Source organism: Culicoides brevitarsis, chromosome 3 (assembly GCF_036172545.1).
Source record: "Culicoides brevitarsis isolate CSIRO-B50_1 chromosome 3, AGI_CSIRO_Cbre_v1, whole genome shotgun sequence".
Taxonomy (NCBI): Eukaryota; Metazoa; Arthropoda; class Insecta; order Diptera; family Ceratopogonidae; genus Culicoides; species Culicoides brevitarsis.
Genome location: NC_087087.1, coordinates 18,888,170 through 18,904,887, shown reverse-complemented (window position 1 = coordinate 18,904,887; position 16,718 = coordinate 18,888,170). Strand labels below are relative to the sequence as shown.

Here is a 16,718-nt window from a genome sequence, read left to right as displayed (position 1 = left end):
GTTCGAGTCCAAAAACACTTTTATACGCATTTAACACGCACTATTGTTCTCTTATTTCCATGTATTTAGCCCGTACTCGTTTACGGAGGAAATACGCACAAAAAGCAAGTTACGAAAAAAAAATGCCATGCCACGCCACGGTCTATTGTTAAAACAAATATATAAGAGAGAAATAATTTATGTTTGCATATATTTAAAATGAATTTAATGGATCGTGATTATTTTCGTTTCGTTTTGTTTGTTTTGTAAGAGTTAACAATGTCATTGAAATCCCCAACTAAAGCCCATAAGCCCGAAAACGAAAAATGCTAAAACCCAATTTTCAAACCCTTTTTGGACAGCAAACGTTATTTTTGCAGCATCACACATGAAATCCGTACACCTATGGCGAGAGATAAGCTCGAAAATAGCAGAAAAACAATCACATAACATTTACTTAATCTTCATCGTCGTAGCAAATAAACAAACACAGCGACCGACGACGATCGAGTGAGAGAGCATGGCACACAAAACTAGACACAATTCTTCCTTTTTTACAACAAATAATAATAAAAATAATATTCCAAACACATCGTGATCACATGTTTCTGGTGTGGTGGTGGCTTTGGCTTTTCTTTGAAGCAGAAGCAGCAAAAATATGAAAAATTAAATTTTCGCAAGGTGAAAAGTCCAAGCGAAAGTTTTTTCATAATTTTTTGATATTTTAAATTCTTATATCGTTTTCGTTAAATTTTTTAAGTCACGTGACCAAAGAGTTTTTTTTAAATATTTTATTTTAGGAAATTTAGTTTGATTTTTCTCTACTTTTGAGTTCAAATTAAAAAAAATATAAAAAGTAAAATTAATTAAATGTTAAGAATCAACTTTTGAAAACAAAGCGAATAAATTTAATTTCTTCATTTTTTGTCTCATGAGGATTTTCATGAGGGGTGAGAGAAAAAAAATAAATATTTTTTAATTTTTTGTTTGCAATTTATAACCGTTTTTGAGTGTTAAACGTTATTTTATTAACATATTATTTTTTTTAAATTTGAATTCAAAATTACAGAAAAATTAAACAAAATCTTACAAAATTAAAATTTTTGAAAAAAAAAATTATTTTGGTCACGTGACTTTAAAAAATTTTCCATCTGTTTTTAATAGAAAACGTCTTGTTTAAGCAAATTTACCTATTCTTTGGTATATTTAACTACACTTTATGATTTTTATTAAAAAAAAATCCCAAAAATTTAAAAAATATTCCAATTTTTAATTTATTTTTATTTTATCCCCTGAAATTTTTCGACAAAATCGGAGGACGACGACAAAAATTGAAATATAAAATTTATTCGCCTTATTAATTTTAATTAATTTAATTCAAAGTTTATTTTAAAATAAAAGAGACAAAAGGTTTAAAAATATAATTTTAGAAAGACGAGGTTTATTTTTTTTACTAATTTTTTTAAAAAAACATTAAATTATTTTAATAATTTTATTTATCAGAGCCAGAAAAGTTTGTTACAGTTATTTTTTCATTGAAAATTTTGTCTTAATTGAGAAATTGTGTATTCTGAATTTTAAAACTTATACTTTTGTTTAAGAAATAATCTTTAAAAAAGTAAAAAATAATAAAAAAAATTCTAATTTTCATGTCTCGCAAATATAATTGACTTGCGAAACATTTATTTTTAATAGTACAATAAATGATGATGGAACGAGGACTGAACCACGGAAGGGCTGAGTTACTAGAGCAGCAAAGATGTGTGTGTGACATACCAACGAATGAGCAAACAAACAGAAAAAAAGTAGAGAAATAGATTTGCAGATTCTAGGCACGCATACATTCAATTACTGTGATAAGCAAAGCTTGGTGCAAATCCTTTTTTCCTCTCTCACTCATTCTCTCTCCACTAGTTGTTGTTGTTGTTGTTGTATTTACCGCTTTTGTTGTTCTTGCACTTATCTTTTCTTTGCACTTTTGTATATTCTATTAAAGGCATTATTAGACAGGAATCGTGTTCCACCTTCTTTTCATTTTTTTTTTCGTTGTTTATTCAAAGCGCAGACCTACTTTTGCGAACTAACTCCCTTATCCAAACAAAATCGTTTTATTTGGTAACTCTTTTCTTTTATTTGCCTTTTTTTCGTTTTTCATCTCATCTCGACTAGCGAGAGTTTTATTTTATCTATTTTATGCTGTGCCTTTGTTAATGCAAACAAGATTTTTCTTTTTCGTTAGAAAAGGCTTTTTTCTTGCTGCCTCCGCACGACGACGACGCAAGTTCTTTGGCCAAAGTACGGTGGCGGAAAAGAAAATCAACAAAATATTTAAGGAATGGAATACAAACGAAAATAAAGTAAATAAGCTGTTACTCGAAAACAATCAAAAGGGATCAAGCTTGAATATAAAATATGGGAATGAATAAATATATGGATGCGGGTCGATTTTGCATTTATTTTTTCGTCGTCTTTCTATTTCGCGTTGAATAAAAATCAAAACTTGTCACCGAACGGCAGCGAAGCAAGAAAAAAGTGTGACTTTGACACGCAACACCCAACACAGATTTTTATCACTCAAATTATGGTGCTAATTTTATTTAATTAGCTTTATAAAATGTGTTCTATTACCTTTACTATTATTACTTTTATTACTTTGAAAGTCCAATTATTTACAATTTACATTTTTTTTTAAATTTATTTACTTTTTCTCTGTCATTTATGTGTGCGAGCGGAAATTTATGCGACATGAAATCACAAAATGTTCGAAAATGCGAGCTCAGCAGGAACAAATGCTGTAATTGACACTTTGACAAAGGTCGATTCATGTTATTTTTCCTAATGATGTGTGTTTTTTCGGTTGTGTCGTTAAAAAATAATGAAGAACTACATGGCATCTCCATCAAAAACAAAAAAAACAGAATCATAAAATTTCGTTAAAACAAGAGGCTTAACCGTATTTCAATGTGTTCAGTTTGTTTTTTTTTCGATTTTCACAAGTTTTTCCGAAATTTTCACAAATTTTTAAAAAATTTCGTAAAAATTTTGAAAATTTTCTGGAAAATTTAAAAAATATTTATTACCGTAATCTAGATAATTCTTATGGAAAAAATAATAATTCAAAAAATGGCAATAATTAATGGAACATCAATTTTGAAGTTAATAGAACAATATTTTTCCATTAATTTTCGGATTTTTTTAAGAATTTTTTACACAAATTTTAAATTATTTTTCATAAAATCAAAAGATAAGTTAATAAAAATTTATTAAAATAATTCATTCTCAAAAATTTTGAAGTTTTCGAACGTTAAAAATTCAAAAGTTTTTCGTAAAAATTTTCCGAATTTTAAAAGTTTTCTACGAATTTTCATTACGGAATTTTTACAATTTTTCACGAATTTTCCGAAGTTTTCTACGAATTTTCCGAAGTTTTCTACGAATTTTCATCTTATTTCCCCCGAGAAAAGCTTTAATTTATACTTTAATATGAAAGAATTGAATTTGCAAATGGTAAAATGACACGACACACGGACGGACGGACAGACCATGAGGACAATATAACATTTCTGAACATAAATTGGAAATGCGTTGAAAAAAAATCAATCAAAATTTCCAATTTTAAAAGGTTTCTCGTGATAGAAAAAAAATCGGTATGGCCAAGACACTCCGAAATAAATTATTTATTTACAAATTTTTTTTTATATGTTTCTACGACATTTCAAGAACAAATAACTATAGCAACTCACGGGAAAATGAAAAAAAAAATGAAGATGTACAATAATAACATTTTACTTTACATGGAGGTACGCGAGTAAAATCCTTTTTTTCTCGTACACTGATCGAAGATGTATCAATAAAAATAATAATAGAGGAGAAATGAGAAAAATATTTTTGAGAACATTTCTCGATGACGACAAAAAAATGTTTTTTCTGTCCTTCGTTCGTTTTGTTACAAATAAACAAAAAAAAAAAATGTATAAAAAATTGTGCATGTCGACGACACACACAAAGCTTTTGTATTTCTTTTTTTTTTCGTTCGTTATCAAGATATATTGTCAAATTGAAATTTCACTTGCGCCGCTGTGTGTGTGTGCTTGCATGCCTTTCCTCTGTGAAAATGTGTGTGCCTCAGAGAAGAAAATAATATTGTCAATTCATTTCTTTACGGGTTGTCGAGTCAATATATATATATTGTAAATGTCTTTGCATTACTTCTCTTTTTTCCACGTCTTTAATGGAAAACTGACACGAATACACGGTTGATTGTCTGTCCCTATCAGTTGTCTATCTATCTCTAAGCTCACGATGATTTGATCATTCGAGTAAAAAAAAAATTGAGAAAAATTGCTATTTATTGACTTTCAAGTAATAATAAGGTTTTTATGAGTTTCAGACATTTTTTTATGAAAATTATTTTTTTTTCTAGAGCGACCCAAACGAAGACAAAAAATAATAATGAAAAAATTTGGATGATGAAAATATTGTAATGGACAGTGTACTTGACATATTAAATACGAAAGAAAAGGACGGTCGAATGTCAAACACGTGTATATTTATTTTTTTTTTGTAACTTCCGAGAAATATTTCAGGGCTGCAGAACTTAAAATTGAATTAAAGCTTTTACTAAAAATTAAAATGAGATTAAGAGATTTATAAAATTCAAGCTTACAATTCTTAGAAGAATATTTTCGATTTAAAATATTTGAAGATTTAATAAATTAGAAGAATCTGACTTTTGACCAAAATTAAAAAAAAATAAAAAACAAACTTTTTCAAAAAAATAAATAAAAATTAAAATTAAATTAATAAAATAAGGAAATAAAAAATGTTGAAGTAAAATTAATTTTATTTCAGCTTAAAAAAAAAAAAAAAAAAATCCTTAAAAAAAAGATACCTCAAAAAATAATTTTCTATTAAAAAATAATTAGGTATTTGATAATTTTTCTACTTTCGCGCCAAAATTTTGTAAAAAATCAGAACCGTTGAGAAGATATGGATCTTGAAATTTTGTAGATTTGAAGAGATCTTTAAGAAATAGGAACTTCATAAATTGTTTCTTGATTGTTAAAATTTCTATTTTTCTAAAATGTCTCCAAATCTCCTTTGAAGATCCATATCTTTTTAACGGTTTAATTTTTTTTTTCAAATTTTGGCGCGAAATTTGAAAAAAGATCAAATAACAAAAAAACAATTTTTTTTGAAGGAAATCATTTTTTCGGATTTTTAATCGAATTATCATAGTTATAGCTCAAAAATAAAATTATTTTACCTAAATAAGTTTCACAGCTCTTAAATCTTCTATAATGTTAAACAAAGAAGACAAAACAAGTTTATTTAATTATTATTTACAGTATCAATTTCCTCCTGATACTTGAACTTAAATTGTCGTAATCCAAAGAGATCGCAATGATAAAAATTTCTTTTTACTTCAAGTCATGTATCACTCACACACTGCTCTCTGTCATCATTGTCATCACGACAACGAATGCACAGCACGAAAATGTACTTTAAACTTATTCTTTGAGTCATTTTATTATTATTTTTTCTGCAGCAACATTGTTTTTGAGTGCATCAACAACAACAACAACAACAGCAACGTTTTGGACGAAAACGACGACAAACGACTCTCTTCTCTTCTTTTCTCGTGTATATGTCTATAAAATAATAATATAAAGGAAATTGAAATCAATTTTTAAGTCACGACTTTAATTTTAATAAATTTCTTTAGTGCATGAACTTTTATTTTTTTTTTGCTTACTTGTCTTCTTTTTTCTTCGTCTTGCAGTGTTCGACGTTGCTCTACAAATTTTATCTCCTGCCTGTAGTTGTGTGTTAAAATTTTACCATTTTATTGCTTTGATTACCTTTGTCGTCGACGATGCACAATGTATCCCGTGTATTAAGTGGCAGTAAATATAAATAAATAAAAGAAAATTTGTGCATCATGCTTTTTTTACGATTTTTTATTTTGTCATAGGTCACAGCAATGTTTCTTCTTTTTCATATAAAATATTATTTTATTTTTGTTAAAACAATAAAGCCAAGTTTTTTCGTAAAAAAAAGCACCAAAAGGCGTCAAAAAAACGTTTTTGAGGCAAAATAATAACTACATCAAGCAGCATTGAAGTTTCATGTCATAATCATTTTTTTTCTTTTCTTTCTTTCGTAAAAATTTATAAATAAACGATTATTGTTATTATTTTATTTTATTTCGTCGTATCGTGTGGAAAAGTTGTATTTTATTTTACAAACTTGTCTCGACTCGATTTTAAAATTCACAATTTTATCCGTAATAATAATAATCATCATTTTCATTGTCAGTCAGGCAGTACCAATGTGTGCAAAGACACAATTTTATCGTATACAAGACGTGAAGTGGATGTGCATGGCATGCAACGTTATAATAAAAATAAAATGAATAATCGATTAGAGAAGCGTGACTTTTGCATCAGCTGATCAGCAGGTATAGTGCAGCGAACACCGAGTGATTGACTCATGACAAGTCTGGTGAGGAAATGGTGTGACTTGGAAATTTTCTGGATTATGTCAAGACATGAACTTCAATGAACTCCAAAAAAATTTTTTTTTTCGGTAATTAATATTGTTTTGAAGTGACTTTGGTTCACATGTGCTCCACATATTAACCAGAACATCATTTTTTTTTGTCCATGTGTGTGTCTTGGATGATGTTCACATTTATTATTATTATGCTTTTAGAGCTACATACTACGACTTCCAAGAGATAGATGACTATAAATAATCATTAATCTTAATTTACAGTAAATTTTAGTTCATCGTTATTAGTATTAATAATATTTTTTGATCCATTTTCAACACTCGAGAAAAAAAACACGTAGAAAAAAAAACAATTTTAGGCCACCCATTATTCACACATCATTCATTTTTGTCATTTTTCTGTGTTTGGGAAGTGTTTTACTCGATGGCGTTCTTTAATCACGAAAAAAGGGTATCTACGCATTAATATTTTATGCGATTATTAATGTGATTGACAAGATTGACAAAATGTCTCCCTCAACAATGTGAATAAAAACAAAAAAAAAATTGAAGTAAATTTCACTTGAGAAATGATCCTCATAAAACATTTTACAAAAGGGACTATGAATAAGGACCCGAAAATTACGTTTCCGTATCCGAAAACATACAAAAGAGTTTTAAATTGCATATCCTCTTGAGTGGAGGAACATAAAAAAAAAATATTTCAGTAAATTATTAATAATAATAATAGCGAGACAGAAGACGAATGAGGCATAGAATAAAGTGTCAGTTACTCTCTTGAGTAAGACTGAGTGAATGGAGTGCGTGACAACAACGACGAACGAAGAAGCCGTCTAAGTGGGTCCTTCAAAAAATAAAATTTTGTCGATGCTAGATGACATCATTGCACACAAGAACAGACACACACACACTCACATTTTTTTTTTAGAGAGGATTACCATCAATTAATTAAAAATGTGTTTCAATGTCATTCTATGTGGTTTTGTGACGAACAAAAAAAACTGGACAAAGGAAGTTTTTTGTGGTTTTTTTGATGCTATGTCACTTATCGATATGGCACGAAAACAAACACTCATCAATGCAAGTCGATAGCTCTTGTCATAGTGAAAAATTAACGTATCGCAGAACAAAAAATGGGTGATATTGATTCCTTTAGGGGTCACATTGAAACAAGGGGTCATATTTGATGAATTCAAGAGGTCAATCTGATTCCTTGAGTATAGGAGGTCAAATTAAACTCTTGAAGAGATCAAAATGACCCCTTAAAGTGAATTTTCTGAACCTTTAAGCAATTTATTGAACTCCTTGAGGATTCAATCCGATACCTTCAGAGGTCAATTTGACCCCCTAGGAAGTTATTATGTAAACCTCATGAGGGATCCAATTAACGGACCTGATTGATTCCTTAAGGATTTAAATTCGTTCCTTAAAGATAAGAAAATTCACTTAAGGAGTTAGAGCTTACTCGAAGTTTACTAAACCCATACTTTCTATTCAGTTCGAAGTTGGTTTAACTTAAAATATGGAACGAAGAAATTTTCTTTCGAAGGACTGCAGCAGTTTCTCATCAGCTTTTGTCATCGACCATGATTCGCACCCGTATTTGAGAACAGGTTGAATGAGGTTAGATGGTGAATTTTGTTGCCTTTGTCATGGCTCATACCGCGGTCCAGAAGGTCCCAAAGAGTTTCTAAAAGATCTTAGTAAACTTTAAGCACGATTGAAGTTAGAAAAGTTTTTCATGATTTCGAATCTCGAACTAACGACCTTACGTATGACAATCCGATATGCGAGTCCAAGTTGACTCCATAAGGAATTAATCAGGAGTCAGCTTAGAACATTGGTTAGCGTATCTGACAGATGAGCGTAAAGTCGTCGGTTCGAGACTCGAAATCATGAAAAACTTTTTTGACTCCAATCGTGCTCAAAATTTACTGAGATCTTTTAGAAACCCTTTGGGATCTTCTGAGAGAGCTGAGTGAATTTTCAGGGCACCTGCTTGGGATGGCAGGTAAAGCGCTAAGACCCATTCCTCGGCGCTTACTGAGAAAGCTTACGATTTCACAGTATGAAGAACAATAGGACTCTTTAGAGACCGCGGTGCGTGCCATACTAGACTAGGTCTACCCTAAGGATTAATTTGACTTCTTTCGGGGTCTTTCGAGCCAACAAATTTAATTTTCCATAACGCGAAACGTAAATTTTGTACTGTGCACGAACAGAATAAATTTTGGAGCGACAACAAAGTCTTAATTATCATAAAAGTTTTCTCTGTTTTCTCGCTCAGTAACTAATCCTCAACATAAATGGCAGTTTTTGGAATGATAAATTTATGATATTGTTTGCAAGCTGTCGTTGGTCCTCTTTTTTTTGTTGGTTTTGTTTTGAGACGAGGACGAGAGAGACGTTTTAATCCTGGCGTATATGCAAGTAACATGCTTGGCATTAAAACGAGGATTAGGAGAGCCAGACAACGACGATGATGACGATGACGACGACCCGAATGTTTTTGTTATTTTTTGGGATCATACCTGTATCATATTTATGTGTTTGTTTATTTTTTGAAACTTTGTCGTTGGTGCTTCATGATTTGCAAATGAGAAAGCTCGAGAAACAAATTGAATTTTCCACCATTAGTCACATTTAATTAATTAGCCTTCTTCGTTAATCGCCATCCATCGAGTCGTGTCCGAAAAATAAAAAATAAAATCCAGACCGCAATAATTCTCAGCAACGGAAAATAATATAGTTTCTAAATTAATGGCATCCATTTTAGTGAATGCCGTACCACTAATAAAATAGCGATTCATTAAATTTTGACATAACAAAAGCCATCAACTCAACTAAACTACAAACAACAAAAAAAAAAAACTTTCTATATAAAGCTGTATAACGAATTCTATTGTCTTTTCTCGGTCATCCATCTATGGGTATGAAATAGCACGCATGAAACCGCGCAGATATATGCTAGCTAGCTCAGAGCTATTATTAGGTCTCTTTCGTGAACAAATAATAATGGCATTAATGACATGACTATAACATGTGTATTAAAGTATAAAACAATAGGAAATGGTGGTGGAGCTTAAAAGTCACGAGTTCAAACCTTGCCAAGTTGCCTGCATGCAGTTGTTACTTTGTAAGTTTTTTTTAAAGGCTCAGTGACTGAGCCTCAATCAATAAACTTTTTTAATTTTAAAAATAAAAAATTTTAATCAAGAATTTAAAAAAAAAATGATTTAATTAAATTGATAATTAAATTAATTTAAATCATTAAATAATTAATTTAAATTAATTGAATTCGATAATTAAATATTTCGATGATTTTAATTTAATTTTTTAAATTTAATTTCGAATTAAATTAATTAAAACAATTTATTATTGATTAAATTAATTATTTTCTGTTTTATTTTTAAATTTAATTCGTCTAATTAAATTTATTAGCCGAAAAAATTTAATTAATCTTCATAAACAATGAGAAAATTATTTTATTTAATATATTTTTTTATTTAAAAAATAAAATTATTTTTCTAACTTCAGACTAACAAAATTCAGAATTAATTCAAAATTAATTTTATTAACGATTTTATATAGAAAAATTGGAAAATTTTAGTTTGTTTTAAAATTTAAAATTCAACAAATAAAAAATTAATAAAATTTAATTTAAATACAAAGAATTCAGTAAAAATTAAAATTTTTTAATAATTTGTGAATTTTAATAAAAAAGTTCTTTAACATAATTTTATTTATTTGTTTTGTAAAACATTCTTGCTCATATGGTTTCTGCCTTTTGTAGACAAAATATAATTAAACGACAAAAATTTACAAAATAAATAATTTCAGTCAAATAAAAAGTTATTTGACATGTTAATTTTTTTGTCGTTTATGTAAAGATTTTGGTTTCAAAAACATTCTAAAAAAACACTTGTGTCAACCGACATTAACATGTGTAAAACTACAACTGTTACAGGGCGTTTTTTGTGTGTAACGTAGAAAGTTCCACAAAATAAAACAAATATGGACAAATCGTTTGGCACTCCTTTGCAAGAAAACGAAAAAAAAATCAAATAAAGTAAACCACAGTCACAACTCTGGAAAGTCAAATATTGTTTACCGTTATTTATTTTTGGTTGCACTAATTCCTATAATAGGATTTGAAAATAACGTGTGTACATATTTAGCAAAGGTCGTATTCACGTTTTCCTAGGGATATCGTAGGTATTTTCGAATTTGCAAACATTTTCATTGCGCTTGACTCCAAATTTAAACGCATTCACGTGCACGGTACATGCATGGCGAAAATATCGTCCGCAAATAATTTTTTGTACGTGTACGGGGCAGAAACAATGTGCAGTCAATGTGAATCCGGTACTAATACATATTTTTGCATTTTTCGTTCTTTTTTTTTGACGTATACAATGCAAAAATATTTTATCGTGACATGGATCATGTAAACTGCATCATGCCACAGTACGCATGCGTTGTCACTTCACTTGTAGGCATTAAAAATGTAGCGCTACTGTGATGTATTTTTCGGGTTGATATGCACCTTGGCCATGCCTGTGTGCCGTGTTCCAAACAATGTAAATGTAAAATATGGCTAAAAATTGAAAGATTACATGTGTGTCGTCGTTGCCGAGGTAAAATTCCCCCTTTTTGTCGTGTCTCTATATTTATTGATGTCGTAAAAGGTGTGAAATTTGTTGCTTCCATCAAAAGTGTCGTGAATGACTTTTCAGGTCAAACACCTTTTTTTTCACTTTGTCCATCAATCAGGACAATGTCCACCCATTTTTATGCGATCCTTTGAGATGTTCCCTTGCGCGTTAAAAAAAATCAAAGCACTTACCTATTTTTTTCCAGCTCGTTGTGCGTACTTCTGCAAAGAAAAAAAAAACATTTTTTTTTTAGTATGCTTTATCAATCAATCATAAAAGTTTTTTTTAAAATAACATTTTTGTAGAGGAAAATACACGAAAATGCCCAAAGCTCTTTTCAATTTTTAACCATTTAAACATTTTTCGTATGGAATAAACGCTCAGTTGGACGAAATGATTTTTTTTAATGTTCTGCGGATTTAAAAAAAAAGCATTTTAAATTTTCATAGGAAAGTATTATTTTTTTTTTCAAAAATTTTAAATTTACAAAAAAAAAATACCTACCATTACTTCGGATTTAAAAAAAAAGCATTTTAAATTTTCAAAAATATTTTTTTTTTCAAAAATCAAAAAAAAAAAAATAATAAATAAAAAAATTAAAATTGAAGAAATCTTTTATTTCCAGATTTTAATTATTTTAGAAATTATAAAATAATTATAAAAAAAATTATTTAAATAATTATTTAAAAAATAATTATAAAAATAAAGAAAAAAAAATAAAAATTTGAAAAAATTCGAAAGTTGTTTTTAATATTTTTTAAATTTGTTTCTAATGCTTTCTAAATTTTTTAAAGAATTTTTTTTTAATTTTCTTTTTCTTTTTGAGAAATTATAAAAAGATTTTTTTTTATTTAATATTTAAAAAAAAATAAAATAAATTAAGAAATAATATTTTTTGAAAATTTTTAAAATTAAAAGTTTGCATTGCAACTTAAAAGAAATTTTTTCTTAATAATTATTTATTTTTAAATTATTTTTTAACCATAAAAAAATTAAATAAAAAAAATTTCGAATTTTTTCTAATGAAAATATTGAGAGCTTTATTAAAAACACTCGAAAAAAGTCATTTTATTCCACTGGGCACACTTTTGTTGTACAGACACGTCATTCATCCATTTTATTGTTATTATGATAACTAAATCGATAAAAATCAATTTAAGATAATTGTGTTTATTGTAGAAAATTACATACACATGTACAAGTTTCATAGATGGACACGCATGCACCTTTGTACTTACTGAGCGCGACTTGAAAAGAACGAAAAAATACCTTTAACTTTTTTTTTTATTTTCAATAAAATACACAACACTATTAGCGAGCTCACGTATACGTCTATTATTACAATTATGTTAAGTTTTTTTTTATTCATAAATTACTAACAACATGTATATTAGTATAAAGTGAGGCATGTAGGGTTGTTGGTGTAAAGTATAGAGCAACAGCAAAAAAAAAAAATAAATGGAGAATAAAAGCCTCGAAAAAAATTCACGTATCTATCTACATTACTTACAAAACTGTTGAATGACATGCATCAGTACGCATGAATAATTAAAGTGTTAACTTGTAGCTTCTACGTGTACGTCGCAACAACAACATGTGTAATAATAACAACAACGCGCTGTACAATTTATTTTTTTTTTCGTATGGAAATCGCATGGTGGCAAGTCATTTTAATATTTATATAATAATAATTTTGCTTGGAACTCTACTACTTTGGCTTACTTGGAGAATTGCTTGTGTACATGTGTCGATCGTGTGTAGGTAGGAGAGCTCTGTTAGTGAATGTTGATGTTGTTTTTTTATAATAATAGCAAAAAAAAATTTTTTTTTTCAAACATTAATTGGAACTTGAAACGAAATCTATATACGTAGTCATCGTTGCCGTTAAAAGGTTGGGGCGTTATTGATTCTTTAGCTCTTATGTAACAATAAATAAAATGGAAGAAATCAAATTGATGAAAGTCTCTGGGGTAAAGTTGTCATTCAAGTGATTCGTTATTCGGCGACGTGACAGAAGGCAATAGGTCACTTTTGATGTTGAGTTGAGGTAATCGAAAATGTTGGATATTCTACTACTTTTTACTTATTTTCTATAGCTTTGAGTCAATTTTTCACATTAAGTCACTTAAAAGTTTTTTCTATCTTATCAAGGCTGCAATAACTTATGACTTTAACTTAAGTTTACAAAACTTATGTGACTTAAGCAAAAACTTAAGCTTAAGTCAAAAGAATATTTTAACTTAAGCTTAAGTTTAAGAATATTTTGACTTAAGCTTTAAGTTGAAGAATAAGTCAAAAGTATTTTTTATATTTTCGACCAAATATTTAAGTTTTTGTAAATTTTCCTAAAATATTAATATTTTTTAATTTAAAAAAATTGTAAATTAAGTCAATTAGTTTTACTTAAGTCAAACTTAAGCTAAATGAAAATTATGCTTAAGTCATAAGCCAAAAATTTATGACTTAATAAGATTTTCTGCCCTGATTCTGCTGAAAATTATTGGTCAATAGTTTTTTGGATCCTTTATTGACAACTTTACTCAAACTATTCTGATGTAAAAGTTTTAAGTCGAAAAGCTTAAATTTAAAAACTTAAGTCATTTTTTTATGTTATACTTAAGTTATTAAGTCAAAATAAAAACGTTAACTTAAGCATAAGAAAAATTTAAGTCGTAATGTTTTTTTTTTGACTTAAAAATCATTTTTCGATTGAAAATTTGCGAAAAATTCAAAATTTAATTTTAACTTTCAAATTAAACTTAATTGACTTAAAATTTTAACTCAAGAAGAAATAAATTAATATATTAAAAAAACAGCTTTTGGTAATTTTTTTTATTTAAATTTAATTTAAAAAATTTTTATTGTCTTAAAAAAGTTTTCCAAACCCTGAGAAATTCCTTTTTATTTTAATTTAATAAAAATTACTAAAATGCATTTAACGATCGCAAAATCCTTCAAAATCACCTCTATGCCGTACCTTATCTGCCATCCATACACGAAAAAATTGCATTCACATTCAACACAATCAAGTCACTTTTTCAAGGTCAAAAAATCGTTATCGTGCTCTCATTTATTGAAAGTTCATTCTTCTTTTTCGTGTATATTTTATTTATTTACGGTATCAGTTTTGAACGACAACGAAAAAAAAACAACATTCATCGACGTGATAATAACTTGTGATTACAAATCCAACACACAACTGGAACACGATTCGACACAAAATAACAAACAAACAACAAAAAACACGGATTTGAAACAAACGAAAAATTGTCTTCTTTGTTATGTGTCATTCGCCTCGAAAAAACATATCAAATCTCATTACACTGATAACAATAACAATTATAAATTCCCCTACGACAATCCTACGTAAAAAAAAAAATATTTAGATAGAGAAAGAGAAACGAATAAAAAACACCTTGATAAGATTAGAAGTTTCGAAAATACTCGAAATGCAAAAAAAAAATTGTTTTTGAACAGACGTGACTTGACACATACACGAAACAGAGAAAAAAAATACAAAGATAAGACTTTTTAATAAGAATACAAGAAAAAAAAAATGTTTCATAGTATTGCTCTCTTTCTCTCTCTTATCACATCACATGTTTGTACAAATTAACACTGTGTGTCGTGTTTTGCTTTCTGCAACTAGACCAGACACCGTGAATCCGTTTGAAGGCCAGGAATATCGGTTTCTTATCATTTCCTCTAGCAAATCGAGGTGTCGGTCGTTGTCATTCGGGGCGAATGTCTATCGATCATCGAACTGCATCGATCGTGTCTAATGTCAGACGCAATATTTCGCAACTGTTTTTTTTTATTTTTTTTTATTTGACGATGATGATGATGATATTATATTTAAACACATGACAAGCGTGCGACTGATACGATGAGAGTGATGAGCAAGTGAACATAAGTGAATGAACTACAATGGCCATGAAATTTTTAATTTGATGTTATTTTTGGGGAGAAATTTCATTCTATACAAAAAAAAATAATGCAATCAAGTTAAATGTATCAGAATTTCAGATCATCGAGTGTTTTAAATTGCAAAAAAAAAAAAATTGCGATAACCTTGAGACATTGTTCGATTGCATTACTGATTAACTGAACGAGTATCTCGAACAATCGTACGATGGTTTTGTTACAGTTACAGAGATTAAAGGCGAAAGACCCTGTTTGATGATGATCTGATTAGGGTTGTAAAAACTTTTGACTTAAACTTGAGTAAAAGAATCTAAAATCAGGGGTTGTAAAATTTATTAAGTCAAAATTTTTTAGGTTAAGTCATATGACTTAAGACAAATTAATTGATTTGATTATCAATAAAAATGACTTAATAGACTCATAACTTAAGCTTAAGTTTTAGAAATAGTTAAAATAAGTCAAAAATCATATATTTTTTGGATTTTCGGTCAAATTTCGAGAAAAAAATATATATTTTTGAGAATTGTTCTATCTGACTTAAGTGACTTAAATTAGACTTAATTAGTGACTTAAATTGACTTAATTTATTAAGTCGAAATATTTTTTTTTACTTAAATCTAAGTCTTACTTTAGTTTAAGTTTAAGTCACACAAATTTTCTAAGTTTAAGTCATAAGTTTTTGCAGATCTGCTAAAATCCTGTGACTTAAACTTTAATAGCTTAGAGATTAAATGAGACTTAAACTTAAATTTGAGTATAAGTCAGGGCTGCAAAAACTGATGACTTAAACTTAAGCTTCAAAAACTTATGTGACTTAAACTTTAACTTAAGCCTAAGTCAAATGAATATTTTGACTTAATTGACTTTTGACTAAAGCTTAAGTTTAAGTAAAAGATGAATTAAGTCAAAATTCAAATGTTTTTTGAAATTTTGAACAAATTTTGGAAAAAAATTCAATTTTTTTTTTAATTTTTTCAAAAATTTAGTAAATTAAGTCAAATAATTTGGCTTAAGTAAAACTTTTGTGACTATTACTCAAGCTTAAGTCATAAGTCAAATGAGGGTAAGTGAGCTTTCGAACCAAATTTTGGAAAAAAAAATATTTTTTTTTTAATTTGTAAAAATTTTAATTTGACTTAACCTTGCCTCTAATTTATAACTTTAAACCTTTAAATTTTCTTAAAATCTTTAATTAATTTTTTTTTGTGAATAAAAATGTTGTCCAAAAGCTCTTGTAATAAAATTTATCAAATAAATTCTAAAAAAAATAATAAATTGCTCAAAAATGCTAAAAAAAATCAAAATTAAATATTTTTTTTTTGCAAAAGTTTAATTTCGACAAATTTACACCAATTTGTGGTGAATGATTGTCCGCCCTTAACACATCAATTCCCTTGAAACAATTGTCACATGAATCTCGTGAGTAGCACAAATTAGATACTATATGGAATCAAGTTGCACACACATGCATGCCCACATACAGCGACAAAATTGCAACGCACACTCCGATCCGAAGCGTTAATGTGCATTTAAACATCATCAAAGTAAGTAATAATTGCGTTTGTGATATCATTGTTGTGCAGTGACAATGTGTGCGTTTCAATTTTCATACGACAGTGAAAAAAAATCTACTTTGGTATCTGTTGA

At 28.2% G+C, this 16,718-nt stretch overlaps 1 protein-coding gene across 1 annotated transcript in view; it reads right to left on the bottom strand.

Moving 5' to 3' along the window:
- The window catches only part of LOC134833985 (max dimerization protein 1-like), a 56,330-nt gene that overhangs the window by 14,422 nt on the left and 25,190 nt on the right, over nt 1-16,718 (bottom strand). Inside the window, exon 3 of the mRNA XM_063848495.1 lies at nt 11,339-11,368. Coding sequence (XP_063704565.1) covers nt 11,339-11,368 — 30 coding nt within the window. The remainder of the gene's footprint in view (nt 1-11,338; nt 11,369-16,718) is intronic.